The sequence below is a fragment of the Protomyctophum parallelum genome, assembly GCF_964188405.1.
Source record: "Protomyctophum parallelum genome assembly, chromosome: 5".
In the NCBI taxonomy this organism is placed as follows: Eukaryota; Metazoa; Chordata; class Actinopteri; order Myctophiformes; family Myctophidae; genus Protomyctophum; species Protomyctophum parallelum.
The window spans coordinates 50,777,632-50,792,448 of NC_139702.1; the positions used below are offsets into that span (position 1 = coordinate 50,777,632).

At 45.6% G+C, this 14,817-nt stretch overlaps 1 protein-coding gene across 3 annotated transcripts in view; it reads left to right on the top strand.

Moving 5' to 3' along the window:
• marf1 (meiosis regulator and mRNA stability factor 1) overlaps positions 1 to 14,817 on the top strand; it is a 65,859-nt gene that overhangs the window by 25,664 nt on the left and 25,378 nt on the right. For all 3 annotated transcript variants that reach the window (XM_083765875.1, XM_083765876.1, XM_083765877.1), the window contains 7 exons: positions 5,298 to 5,479; positions 5,827 to 5,907; positions 6,755 to 6,997; positions 7,993 to 8,112; positions 11,448 to 11,626; positions 12,512 to 12,732; positions 14,182 to 14,324. In XM_083765875.1, coding sequence (XP_083622001.1) covers positions 5,298 to 5,479; positions 5,827 to 5,907; positions 6,755 to 6,997; positions 7,993 to 8,112; positions 11,448 to 11,626; positions 12,512 to 12,732; positions 14,182 to 14,324 — 1,169 coding nt within the window. The remainder of the gene's footprint in view (positions 1 to 5,297; positions 5,480 to 5,826; positions 5,908 to 6,754; positions 6,998 to 7,992; positions 8,113 to 11,447; positions 11,627 to 12,511; positions 12,733 to 14,181; positions 14,325 to 14,817) is intronic.

Genomic DNA, 14,817 nt, shown 5'->3' on the forward strand with positions numbered 1-14,817 from the left:
TGGTGTTTGTCCAGGTGAAGGCCGTGGAGCTCAGCATGTTGACATGTGGTGTTTGTCCAGGTGAAGGCTGTGGAGCTCAGCATGTTGACATGTGGTGTTTGTCCAGGTGAAGGCCGTGGAGCTCAGCATGTTGACATGTGGTGTTTGTCCAGGTGAAGGCCGTGGAGCTCAGCATGTTGACATGTGGTGTTTGTCCAGGTGAAGGCTGTGGAGCTCATCATGTTGACATGTGGTGTGGTGTTTCTCCAGGTGAAGGCCGTGGAGCTCAGCATGTTGACATGTGGTGTTTGTCCAGGTGAAGGCCGTGGAGCTCAGCATGTTGACATGTGGTGTTTGTCCAGGTGAAGGCCGTGGAGCTCAGCATGTTGACATGTGGTGTTTGTCCAGGTGAAGGCCGTGGAGCTCAGCATGTTGACTAGGGGTGCAACGGTTCAGTTACACCTCGGTTCGGTTCGTACCTCGGTATGGGGGCCACGGTTTCGGTTCGATTTCGGTACATGTTTTGCATAAAAAGAACAAGAAATTTTACTATTTCCAAAATTCTTTTATTTTCCTTATAAGCAAATTCAAGTATGACAAAAACATTTAACATTTTAAACTGTTAAAGTGCCTCTGGATACACTACAGTGACAGTAGCAGGGCTCATTGCCATGCTGGCTTGTGGTGGACATTGGCAAGCCAAATATACACACAGGGCAGGCATACAAGTACAGACAATCAGACTAACAAAATGAGCACACACACCCACAGTCTCTCACACACCCAGTCTCACACACACCCACAGTCTCACACACACACACACACACACACAGTCTCACACACACACACACACACACACAGTCTCACACACACACACACACACACACAGTCTCTCACACACACACACACACACACACACACACACAGTCTCTCACACACACACACACACACACACACACACACACACACACACACACACATAAAAGGAGGTAGGTACGAAAGGTGCACATTAGCTTTGGCAAATGGCAATAAAATAAAAATAAAAGTGCTTCAGTAGTACTCATTAGTAGGCTCATTAGGCTACTGTATAAGTGTATATATATACATTCAAGATGTAGGGAAAGCATTCAAATAAAAATGGGCACCAGCAAACAAAATAGCCTATTTTAGTAGTTCAGTACTTCAGTACTTGTATAATGGCTAACGTATTCTTAAACATTTAAATAAATAAAATTACAAAATAATCTCTCAGCTGTTTGTTCTCTATTCATTCAATTGTAAGGTTCTTCTGTAAGAAGACAAGCTTGTCAACATTCTCAGGTTGAAGGCGAGAGCGACATGCACTAACAATGTCCCCTGCGGTGGAGAACACTCTCTCACTTGGAACAGAGGTTCCAGGGACACAGAGGTGACGACGTGCAGCTTTTGCTACATAGGGGAACCTGCTCTCGTTGCTCTTCCACCAGGCTAAAGGATCACTATCAACATTGATGCAGTCCGCTAACCTGTATGATGTGACTTCCTCCTCAATTAACTGGGAATGGGGCTTGACCTGGTTCTGTGTTTTGAAGACGTCTCCAAATAGCTCTGCCATGGCTGTCTTCTTCTGGGGAGGAGGGGAGGATGGATTCCGTCCCTCTGTGGATCTGGATCCCTCTGTTGGCCTCGCCTCTGGCTCTGCTTGACTCTGCAAGAATAACAAGTGTTTTAATATATATTCAATTAATTTTTTATTAAAGTGTCGAATCACAAGTTGTCTCAAAACACTTTAAATAAATTAATAACTAATAACTAATCTAAATAAATGTACATTCCGTTTCTGTGGACTCAATTTAAAGGACCACAATTGAAATAAGCTATCATCTCATGAATACAAGACAGACATGTATTCTGCATTTGCATCAATACAAAATATAATAATAATAATAATAATAATAATAAAACAATACAATTATATGCAATCATAAAATCACAAAAACAAAAATAATACCTGCTGTTCATTCTCCTGGATTTCTGTGATGAGGTCCCTGTAGAGTCTGTCACGGGATGGGTCATCTAAGGATGGCAGGGATTTAAACCTGGGGTCCAGGACTGTGGCCGTCTGGAGGTACTTTTGGAGATCAGGGTCATTGTACCTTTTTTGCATGTCTTTTTGAATCCCTGCTTTGGCATCTCTGATTGTTGGGGTGTCCTTAGGCTTCTGTGGGTCTAGTGTGTGCTCACGGTCTGGAGCCATGTCTTTGATAATCTTTTCTTTCAGAGGGAAGATCATTGATACTGTGGCGTGTGTTTCACTGCTCATGAGAATTGTCATAGTCTTGAGTGGTTTGAGTAGTTCAACAAATTGTTCTCCAATTAGCTGCTCATCATCATTCAACATGGCCATGTCCTTTGTGACATTCTTCTTTACAGCCGGGTCCATTAATGTAGAGTAGATGGCAGGCTGCTGTTCAAGATAACGTTCCAACATGTCATGTGTTGAATTCCAACGAGTGCTGACGTCATGGATTAACTTGTTTTTTTTATCCAAATTTAGCGATCGTTGTTTCTCGGCCAGAACAGCGGCAGCTGTGGTGCTTTTGTGGAAGAAAGATACAACTCTCCTTACCTTCCCAAGGAGTCGTGACACCGTGTTGCCTGCCACTGCCTTCTTGGCTGCCAGATTAATGGTGTGAGCAAAGCAGCCGATATGTGGCCCCAGTTGCTCGGCTTCATTAACCGCGTTCACTATATTTGATGCATTATCTGTGGTAACTGGGATGGTTATGTTTGGCCGTTCCAACTTCCATTCGGTCACTGTTTTTCCCATTTCTTTGGCCAAGTTGGCGCTTGTGTGGCTTTCATATATGGGGCGAGTTTGCAGGACTGCGCTCTTCATTTCCCAATCCGACATGTAGTGGACCGTCACGGTGAGGTAACTCTCTGTAGCCCGGGAGGTCCAACCATCTGTGGTCAGCGCGAGGCTTTGTGTGTTAGCCAAATCTTCTTCAATGCCTTCGCGCACCTTATTATAAATGCCAGGAATTATTTTGGTGGTGAAATGAGTACGGGAGGGTACAATGTAACGTGGGTCGACCGTTTTCATTAAGTGGCGAAAGCCAACATCTTCAACCACGGAAAATGGCTGCATATCTTTAGCAATCCACATCCCTATTGCATGGGTTATTTTCTTGTATCTCTCTGAATCAGTGCTGTATGGCTTTTGGAAACTATCCCCGATAGACTGTTGTTTTCTCGCTGCTGGTTTGCTCCGAGAGAGCTTTACCTCTGGGTGGTGACGCTGGAGATGCGCCCCCATGTTGGAAGTGTTTCCATTTGCGTACGGGATATGCTTAAAACAAAGCTTGCATACAGTGTTAGTTCGGTCAACTATTTTGTCTCCCTCGTCGCTGTACTCAACAGCAAAACCAAAATGCTCCCAGACCGCAGATTTGAACGAAGCGGGTACTTCTTCAAACTTAACTCGGTCTCGCGGCTCCACTCCTCCGCTCGCCATGGCTTCTCTTTTTTTCCCCCAGCTCAGCTCAGCTCTCTGAGTTTCGGCTCAGGTTACACACGGGCAGTGGGGTGGGGGGGGGGGGGGGGGGGAGCTCGACAGTGATTGGATATTAGTTTACTCGTGGGGCGGGGGTTTCTTTCTGCAGTACAGCAGCCTGCTGTCTCTGCCTGTGAGTCTGTGTGCGCTCCGCTCCAGCTGTAAGAAATTAATTAATGCAAACCGAAAAAGCGCGGTTCATTAGAGCGTATTGAACCGTGTATGCTGTACCGAACGGTTTCGGTTTAAACCGAAAACCGTTGCACCCCTAATGTTGACATGTGGTGTTTGTCCAGGTGAAGGCCGTGGAGCTCAGCATGTTGACATGTGGTGTTTGTCCAGGTGAAGGCCGTGGAGCTCAGCATGTTGACATGTGGTGTTTGTCCAGGTGAAGGCCGTGGAGCTCAGCATGTTGACATGTGGTGTTTGTCCAGGTGAAGGCCGTGGAGCTCAGCATGTTGACATGTGGTGTTTGTCCAGGTGAAGGCCGTGGAGCTCAGCATGTTGACATGTGGTGTGGTGTTTGTCCAGGTGAAGGCCGTGGAGCTCAGCATGTTGACATGTGGTGTTTGTCCAGATGAAGGCCGTGGAGCTCATCATGTTGACATGTGGTGTTTGTCCAGATGAAGGCCGTGGAGCTCATCATGTTGACATGTGGTGTTTGTCCAGATGAAGGCCGTGGAGCTCATCATGTTGACATGTGGTGTTTGTCCAGATGAAGGCCGTGGAGCTCATCATGTTGACATGTGGTGTTTGTCCAGGTGAAGGCCGTGGAGCTCAGCATGTTGACATGTGGTGTTTCTCCAGGTGAAGGCCGTGGAGCTCAGCATGTTGACATGTGGTGTTTGTCCAGGTGAAGGCTGTGGAGCTCAGCATGTTGACATGTGGTGTTTCTCCAGGTGAAGGCCGTGGAGCTCAGCATGTTGACATGTGGTGTTTGTCCAGGTGAAGGCCGTGGAGCTCAGCATGTTGACATGTGGTGTTTGTCCAGGTGAAGGCTGTGGAGCTCAGCATGTTGACATGTGGTGTTTGTCCAGGTGAAGGCCGTGGAGCTCAGCATGTTGACATGTGGTGTTTGTCCAGGTGAAGGCCGTGGAGCTCAGCATGTTGACATGTGGTGTTTGTCCAGGTGAAGGCTGTGGAGCTCAGCATGTTGACATGTGGTGTTTGTCCAGGTGAAGGCTGTGGAGCTCAGCATGTTGAAATGTGGTGTTTGTCCAGGTGAAGGCTGTGGAGCTCAGCATGTTGACATGTGGTGTTTCTCCAGGTGAAGGCCGTGGAGCTCAGCATGTTGACATGTGGTGTTTCTCCAGGTGAAGGCTGTGGAGCTCAGCATGTTGACATGTGGTGTTTGTCCAGGTGAAGGCCGTGGAGCTCAGCATGTTGACATGTGGTGTTTCTCCAGGTGAAGGCCGTGGAGCTCATCATGTTGACATGTGGTGTTTGTCCAGGTGAAGGCTGTGGAGCTCAGCATGTTGACATGTGGTGTTTCTCCAGGTGAAGGCTGTGGAGCTCAGCATGTTGACATGTGGTGTTTCTCCAGGTGAAGGCCGTGGAGCTCATCATGTTGACATGTGGTGTTTCTCCAGGTGAAGGCTGTGGAGCTCAGCATGTTGACATGTGGTGTTTCTCCAGGTGAAGGCCGTGGAGCTCAGCATGTTGACATGTGGTGTTTCTCCAGGTGAAGGCCGTGGAGCTCAGCGTGTTGACATGTGGTGTGGTGTTTCTCCAGGTGAAGGCCGTGGAGCTCAGCATGTTGACATGTGGTGTGGTGTTTCTCCAGGTGAAGGCCGTGGAGCTCAGCCCTCACACCGACTACCAGCTGAAGGCCACGGTCCAGATGTTCTCCCTGCAGCAGGCCATCAGTGCGGTCAGCGGTCTCCACCGCTACAAGATAGGAGGGAAGCGCATGCAGGTGTCTCTGGTCACCGGGGGCAGCAACAACAAGTCCCTGGCTCTGCTCAGGTACAGTGTATAAGAATAGTCCCTGGCTCTGCTCAGGTACAGTGTACAGTTAAAAACGTTCTGCTCTGAAAGAATATATATATATGCTATGAGCTTGTAGATCTGCCATTTTTCAATATAATAGCTAAAGTATAACATAATGCTTACAACACCAACAGGGGTTTCCCGTCCTGAATGGGTTAACCCATTTTAGACCCGAGGACAATAAGTGCCTTCTAAATCCTGAACTAGGTTTTCTGAAAAAGTTTAAAAAAAAAGACAAACTGCTGTTACTATATACTGTACATGATGACGACTGTAACCCAAAAGGGCTTCCCATCTTGAAAGGACATGCTTTGTTTCTACAGCACTGAGATCATCAGCATCCTTCAAGACGCACCTGCCCACTGCCTTCCTCTTTTCAAATTCACCGAGATCTACGAGAAGAAGTAAGCAATTATGTTTTATCCTATATTGTTTTTGAAATGTGTAGTCTAAAAAGAACCGTACACTCGGAATTCATTTTCACGTCCACCGTCCCCCTCGTCACACTCCACCCCCTCGTGGCGGTGGCTCAGGGGTAGAGTGGCCGCATGGTAACCGCAAGGTCGCCAGTTCGATCCCTGTGGGCTCCCCCAGAGTCGGTGTGGAAGTGTCCTTGAGCAAGACTCTGAACCCCTGATTGCTCCTGATGTGCTGGTTGGTGCCTTGCATGGTTTCCGCCGCCATCGGTGTATGAATGTGTGTGTGAATGTGTGTGGGTGAATGTAATGCACAATCTATGTAAAGGTGTGTGAATGTGTTTATGAATGGGTGAATGTAATGCACAATCTATGTAAAGGTGTGTGAATGTGTGTGTGTGTGAATGGGTGAATGTAATGCACAATCTATGTAAAGGTGTGTGAATGTGTGTGTGAATGGGTGAATGTAATGCACAATCTATGTAAAGGTGTGAATGTGTGTGAATGGGTGAATGAAATGCACAATCTATGCAACGGTGTGTGAATGGGTGAATGTAATGCACAATCTATGTAAAGATGTGTGAATGGGTGAATGTAATGCACAATCTGTAAAGGTGTGTGAATGTGTGTGTGTGTGAATGGGTGAATGTAATGCACAATCTCTGTAAAGGTGTGTGAATGTGTGTGTGAATGGGTGATGGGTGAATGCAATGCACAATCTATGTAAAGGTGTGTGTGTGAATGTGTGTGTGGATGGGTGAATAATGCACAATCTCTGTAAAGCGCCTTGGATAACGGCGCTATATAAATGCACCATTTACCGTTTTACTCCAAGGTGTTCCCGCAAACTGGTAGTGGGCGACCTCTACAGGCTGCCGGAGGTGGTTGCGCTGCGGGACCAGGGGGGCTCCAGGCTGCTGTGTCTGCTCCCCAACAGCCACATGAGGCAGAGCCCCCTGGGGGGGTCCTCCCAGTCCCAGGATGGCTCCTCTTCGGCCAGCGGCAGCCCGGTGGTCTTTGAGGAGCTGGAGTACCACGAACCCATCTGCCGTCACCACTACACCCAGCAGGACTTCAGGTACGTTTAACCCATTCTGACCTGAGATCAGATTCATACGAGGTTTCCACTGGAGACACACTGGTCTGATTAACCGGAACATGTTAAAACACAATCGGTGCCGGAAGTTCTTCAAAATAGGAGCTCTGGGTGCCAGAGTTGCTCTGGTTGCTTTTACACTGAAATCCACGACCCGGAAACAATCTACTAAAAAAACTTTGACTTTACATTGCTAGCTTACTTTGCGATCTTTTTAATTTATACGATATATATGATCCAAAAAAACGTTCATATTTTGCGGGAGAGACGGATGAGGAGCAGAAATGAAGCGCCAGTATATCGATTTGTTCAGAACCACGGAGAGCGCCCTGGATTAGGAGATACGAGTCATTCTTTCCGCCGCGCTAACGGCTAAGTCAACGGTAAGCTAATTTTAGTGCAGAGCGTAGCATACGGTAGCCGAAAGGCGAACTGACAAAAGAAAAGGGAGAAAAGTCTGAATATTCTTATCTCGCCCGGTATCATTGAGGATGCGCTAGGACGTCCTATGTACGCGTCTGTTGTGACCCCTATGACGTGTGGCAACGTCCTATGTACGGAGTCGGTTAAAAGTAATAAAATATTTAGGACGACAGTTGAGCCGATTCTTTGTTTGTCTTCCTGCAGTGAGGCTGACTTTGACCCAGACTCCTATAAGATCCCATTGGTGGTGATGTCTCTGTTTGTCTTCCTGCAGTGAGGCTGACTTTGACCCAGACTCCTATAAGATCCCATTGGTGGTGATGTCTCTGTTTGTCTTCCTGCAGTGAGGCTGACTTTGACCCAGACTCCTATAAGATCCCATTGGTGGTGATGTCTCTGTTTGTCTTCCTGCAGTGAGGCTGACTTTGACCCAGACTCCTATAAGATCCCATTGGTGGTGATGTCTCTGTTTGTCTTCCTGCAGTGAGGCTGACTTTGACCCAGACTCCTATAAGATCCCATTGGTGGTGATGTCTCTGTTTGTCTTCCTGCAGTGAGGCTGACTTTGACCCAGACTCCTATAAGATCCCATTGGTGGTGATGTCTCTGAGTGCCTTGGCGTCTCAGGTCCACAGTCTGCTTCAGGCCCACGACGGCACCCTGCCTCTGCTCAGGTAAGAGTTCATTAACTGACCTGAGATCAGACGGCACCCTGCCTCTGCTCAGGTAAGAGTTCATTAACTGACCTGAGATCAGACGGCACCCTGCCTCTGCTCAGGTAAGAGTTCATTAACTGACCTGAGATCAGACGGCACCCTGCCTCTGCTCAGGTATGAGTTCATTAACCCGTTCTGACCTGAGATCAGACGGCACCCTGCCTCTGCTCAGGTAAGAGTTCATTAACCCGTTCTGACCTGAGATCAGACGGCACCCTGCCTCTGCTCAGGTAAGAGTTCATTAACTGACCTGAGATCAGACGGCACCCTGCCTCTGCTCAGGTAAGAGTTCATTAACCCATTCTGACCTGAGATCAGACGGCACCCTGCCTCTGCTCAGGTAAGAGTTAATTAACTGACCTGAGATCAGACGGCACCCTGCCTCTGCTCACGTAAGAGTTCATTAACCCATTCTGACCTGAGATCAGACGGCACCCTGCCTCTGCTCAGTTAAGAGTTCATTAACACACAGCCTGAGTTTACATAATATAGTGACTGTTGGTAAGAGCTGGATGTTAACCCGTTCTGACCTGAGATCAGATTCTAAAAATGTCTTCTACATCCTGACAGGGCTCGAAATAGTCTTATCTGTCCATCTGTCCATCTGTCTGTCCATTGATGAAACCCACATATGCCCTTTACTGAGCTGCATTCAAGACATTCAACCCCCTTCACTTTAAATGTTTTCTGTTAATACTCAACCCCCTTCACTTTAAATGTTTTCTGTTAATACTCAACCCCCTTCACTTTAAATGTTTTCTGTTAATACTCAACCCCCTTCACTTTAAATGTTTTCTGTTAATACTCAACCCCCTTCACTTTAAATGTTTTCTGTTAATACTCAACCCCCTTCACTTTAAATGTTTTCTGTTAATACTCAACCCCCTTCACTTTAAATGTTTTCTGTTAATACTCAACCCCCTTCACTTTAAATGTTTTCTGTTAATACTCAACCCCCTTCACTTTAAATGTTTTCTGTTAATACTCAACCCCCTTCACTTTAAATGTTTTCTGTTAATACTCAACCCCCTTCACTTTAAATGTTTTCTGTTAATACTCAACCCCCTTCACTTTAAATGTTTTCTGTTAATACTCAACCCCCTTCACTTTAAATGTTTTCTGAAAATGGCCAATCTAAAAGCTCACATTGCATTGACATGTGACTGACTGTGAGCGTGTACATAAGTACTGTAGATACGCAATACAGTCGCACAAAAACGTGGAAACATGAAAGAAAATGTATTGGATCATTTTTAAGCCATTTTTCTGCTATTTTTGAAAAATCGAAGAACGACTGACATAGAAACATAGCTTTTTCAGAAAACTGTCAGGATGTAGAAGACATTTATAGAATCTGATCTCGGGTCAGAATGGGTTAACCTTGCCAAGTGAATAATAATACTGTGTTGCTGTTATGGACCTTCGTCTAGGGTGAAGGGACATGACACAATTCGAGAGGAGACAGGGTGAAAAGAACTTCAATTTATTTGTAGCTTGTTCTTTTCTTTCAATAGCAGAGAGTTTACATTTTCTAGTTCACAACTTCTCACATTTTGGCTTCAAGGTGCTGGTGCTATCTAACAAAACGAATCTAACTGGAAATCAAAAGTTTACCCCTAACTAAAGGCCCTAACAGAATATTAAACAAAATGACAATTCTAAATCCCTAACTACCCTAACTAACCAAAATTACAATAAGTTTAACAAAAGAAAAGACCTGGCACCCCTACATGGAGAAGTAGGAACCGGGCTTCTTATTTTAAGCAATAATACATAATTGATTACAAACTTATGAGCAAATAATAATGACTAAATAAACTAGGACTGGGCTAACCAAAACAAAACAGAACTTACGGCATAATGAACAAGACAACTAACAAAAGAACAAACTAAACAATAAGGCAGGCAAACGGGTGGAGGACTAGAGGGATCGAGTCTCTGCTGCAAACATGCTGTCGTCCTCTCCAGAGCAGAAGTCAAACTGAGACTTTATAGGCAACAGCCAACTAGGCACAGCCAACTGGGATTAGGGTGTGGGCGAAGACACCCAATCAGGAAGGAGGGGCAGGTCCGAACATGGACCTGTCAATCTCACAGGCAAGTCTGCATTCAATCATTCCCTGCCAGCCATCAGCCTTTCTCACTCTCCAACATACTCCATTCAATACCTTACATGAAACACAGAAAGAAACAAATTATAATACAAGCCATCCACAGAAGACCAACATTTCCATACTATACATATTATTCACAGCTCAACTAATTATCATCATAACAATTAACCATCACAACATCAATAACAAATACTCAGAAGGACCATGGTCCGTAACACCCCCCCTTTTAAAGAGAACTTCCTCCCCCAAATGAAGAAGTTCAGTCTGTCAGGGGGACAAACATGAGAAAGGGCAACTGCCCAGACATAATCAACTCCTTTCTTGTGACAAATTTCCGAGCTGAAATCCCACAGTATACCACTACATACATTCTGGGTCCAAGTTTCCACATTATTCTCGGTAATAGTACAGCTGTGGCCCAACCGCCACTGACATCCGCCTCGAACTAGTCTGGCGTCTGGACACTTGGGACAGGCAAGCTACACAGGAGAACTTCACAGGACTACAAACAAAACAAAACCCAGTATCATTATGTATGGTACGAATCACAAAAGTCACCAAGAAACAGAAACAAAAATCACAGGAAAACAGAAACAAAAATCACAAAAGCAGAAATCTCCGACACACGTGATAAAGGGACCTGCCAATACCAGTTATCAATCTAGAGCAGACAAAGTTTAACAAATTTCAACAAACCACATTTTTGCAGCAACACGTTACACCATCCTCCCTAAGAGGCAAATCACAAGATACAGGCTTAGTGACATTATCACATCTTCGAAACCTGTGCAAACACTCACATTAGATTCTGGCACCAGCAGACAAGGCGACCAGATCACTTTCTAACAAAGAAATTAGTCACTTTTAAACAAAATGCCATAAAAACACATCATCCAAAAGCAGAATTCACACCCACGTCCACATCAAGAGATAGGTCAAAAATGTGAGAAGTTGTGAACTAGAAAATGTAAACTCTCTGCTATTGAAAGAAAAGAACAAGCTACAAATAAATTGAAGTTCTTTTCACCCTGTCTCCTCTCGAATTGTGTCATGTCCCTTCACCCTAGACGAAGGTCCATAACATAATTGGCCAATTATGTTATGGACCTATGTTATTGACTTTCCTTCCCCTCAAAGTGAATAATAACACCGTGTTGCGTTGACTTTCCTTCCCCTCAGCTTTCCTGAGTGCTACGCGGCCAAGTTCCCCCCCCTGCAGCTGGGAGACGAGACGCTGGACGGCGGCGTTCCCCTGGAGCACCTGATCACCTGCCTCCCCAGCATCACCGTGGTCACGGCCCAGAACGGCTTCAAGGTCATCAAGTGGATGCACAGCAAGCCGCCCGCGCTGAACCCAGGTCAGCTCACAGTGTTGGTTTTGTCCACAGCAAGCCGCCCGCGCTGAACCCAGGTCAGCTCACAGCGTTGGTTTTGTCGTCTGAAACTAAGACGAAAAATGTATAGTATATAATTATGTATAGTCATAAAATGTGGTTATCGTGAAACTTGCGTAAGCTAAAAACGTAACAGTGGAATATCTATATAATGAAACTATACACTATAGTGTATAGTTATTCCACTGTTACGTTCTTAGCTTACGCATGTTTCACGATAACCACGTTTTATGTATGTGATGTATTTCCATGCTTTTTGTTCATGGCTTACGTAAATCGCTCTGGATTAAGAGCGTCTGATAAATGCCTAAATTGTATCTCTGTCCTCCAGAACCGTGGATCCAGTAGGAAACCCTCAGCTGATCCAGTTCTGTATCTCTGTCCTCCAGAACCGTGGATCCAGTAGGAAACCCTCATTCAGTTCTGTATCTTTTATCCTCCAGAACCGTGGATCCAGTAGGAAACCCTCAGCTGATCCAGTTCTGTATCTCTGTCCTCCAGAACCATGGATCCAGTAGGAAACCCTCAGCTGATCCAGTTCTGTATCTCTGTCCTCCAGAACCGTGGATCCAGTAGGAAACCCTCAGCTGATCCAGTTCTGTATCTCTGTCCTCAGAACCATGGATCCAGTAGGAAACCCTCAGCTGATCCAGTTCTGTATCTCTGTCCTCAGAACCATGGATCCAGTAGGAAACCCTCAGCTGATCCAGTTCTGTATCTCTGTCCTCCAGAACCATGGATCCAGTAGGAAACCCTCAGCTGATCCAGTTCTGTATCTCTTGTCCTCCAGAACCGTGGATCCAGTAGGAAACCCTCAGCTGATCCAGTTCTGTATCTCTTGTCCTCCAGAACCGTGGATCCAGCGCTGTAAGAGCCCGGTGGGGAACCCTCAGCTGATCCAGTTCAGCAGGGAGATCATCGACCTGCTGAAGAGCCGCCCGTCCTGCACGATGCCCATCCAGAAGTTCATCCCGTCCTACCACCACCACTTCGCCAAGCAGTGCCGCGTCTCCGACTACGGCTACTCCAAGCTCATCGAGCTGCTGGAGGCCGTGCCACACGTCCTGCAGGTACGTCCATCTCTACGTCTGTCTGTCCGTCTGTACGTTTATCTATCTGTCCATCTGTACGTCTGTCTGTCCATCTGTACGTCTGTCTGTCCATCTGTACGTCTATCTGTCCATCAGTACGTCTATCTGTCCATTGATGAAACCCACATATGCCTTTACTGAGCTGCATTCAAGACATATGCCTTTACTGAGCTGCATTCAAGACATATGCCTTTACTGAGCTGCATTCAAGACGTATGCCTTTACTGAGCTGCATTCAAGACATATGCCTTTACTGAGCTGCATTCAAGACGTATGCCTTTACTGAGCTGCATTCAAGACGTATGCCTTTACTGAGCTGCATTCAAGACGTATGCCTTTACTGAGCTGCATTCAAGACATATGCCTTTACTGAGCTGCATTCAAGACATATGCCTTTACTGAGCTGCGTTCAAGACGTATGCCTTTACTGAGCTGCATTCAAGACATATGCCTTTACTGAGCTGCGTTCAAGACATATGCCTTTACTGAGCTACATTCAAGACATATGCCTTTACTGAGCTGCATTCAAGACATATGCCTTGTGTCTGAACACAGCTTTGATGGATGTGTTCTGCCCCCCCTCCTCCCCATCAAACGAAATGTTTGGTCAACAACTATATAATGCGTTTCCATTGGAAATGCATTGGAGCGGCCATTAAACACAGACACAAGACAAACGCAAGACAGGTGTCTTGAATGTGTGAACGCAGCCCAGTAAGGGCATATGTCGACCCCCCACCCGCTCACCTCCGCCCCACCCCCCTCCTGGTGCCGCGGCCATCTTGGAAACTAAACGCAAATATAAACACTGGGAGAAGGGTGGGGTCGTTTACACACCTGTAAAACAAGTTTGACGTTCTGCTTCTATTCAACTCTAACCAGTGTTGTTTTTGGCAGCAAATTTCTCTTTTAGTTTTAGTCATAGTCTCTTGAATAGTTTTCACTTAGTTTTAGTCACATTTTAGTCACCTGGAATGTTCTAGTGTTTAGTCTAATTTTAGTCGACTAAATGTCATGATTTCAGTCGACTAAATCTACAGTTGATTTAGTCGACTAAAATGTGTTTTGACAGGCCTTGATGTCGTTGTAATGACATATTTTACACTTTGGTTGCATGCTGAAAATAGCAGATATACAATCTCACAATGCGACGCGTTGTGAGATTGTATATCTGCTATTTTCAGCATGCAACCCAGCATAAAACTGGATCTGTTGTCCACTAGTCCCTTCCTAACATTTTAGTCTAGTTTTTATTTGTTGACGAAATTGTCAGTATATTTAGTCTTAGTTTTAGTCACCATAGATTCGTTTTTATTTAGTTTTTTATTTAGTTTTAGTCAGTGAAAAAAGGTAGTCGACGAACATTTTTCGTCTTAGTTTTAGTCGACGAAAACAACACTGACACTGACCCAACTTTGTGTCCTCCAGATCCTGGGCATGGGCACCAAGCGCCTGTTGACCCTCACGCACCGCGCTCAGGTCAAGCGCTTCACGCAGGATCTGCTCAAACTGCTCAAGTTCCAAGCCAGCAAGCAAGTGGCCATTAAGGACTTCATGCAGGCGTACCATTGGTCAGTACACAGCGGCTCGTGCTGTAGTTTAGCATTCCCCTCCGTGTGCTTTATTTTTAAATGGATGTCTTTCTTCGTCCATTTTGTTTTTTAAAGCTCCGATTGTTAACTCTTTTTTTATTAACTGTCGACTGTTCACCCCCCAATGTATGAATGAATGAACAATTGTAAAGATTAACCCCCCCCCCCAATGTATGAATGAATGAACCATTGTAAAGATTAACCCCCCCCAATGTATGAATGAATGAACCATTGTAAAGATTCACCCCCCCCAATGTATGAATGAATGAACCATTGTAAAGATTAACCCCCCCCAATGTATGAATGAATGAACCATTGTAAAGATTCACCCCCCCCAATGTATGAATGAATGAACCATTGTAAAGATTAACCCCCCCCAATGTATGAATGAATGAACCATTGTAAAGATTAACCCCCCCAATGTATGAATGAATGAACCATTGTATAGATTAACCCCCCCAATGTATGAATG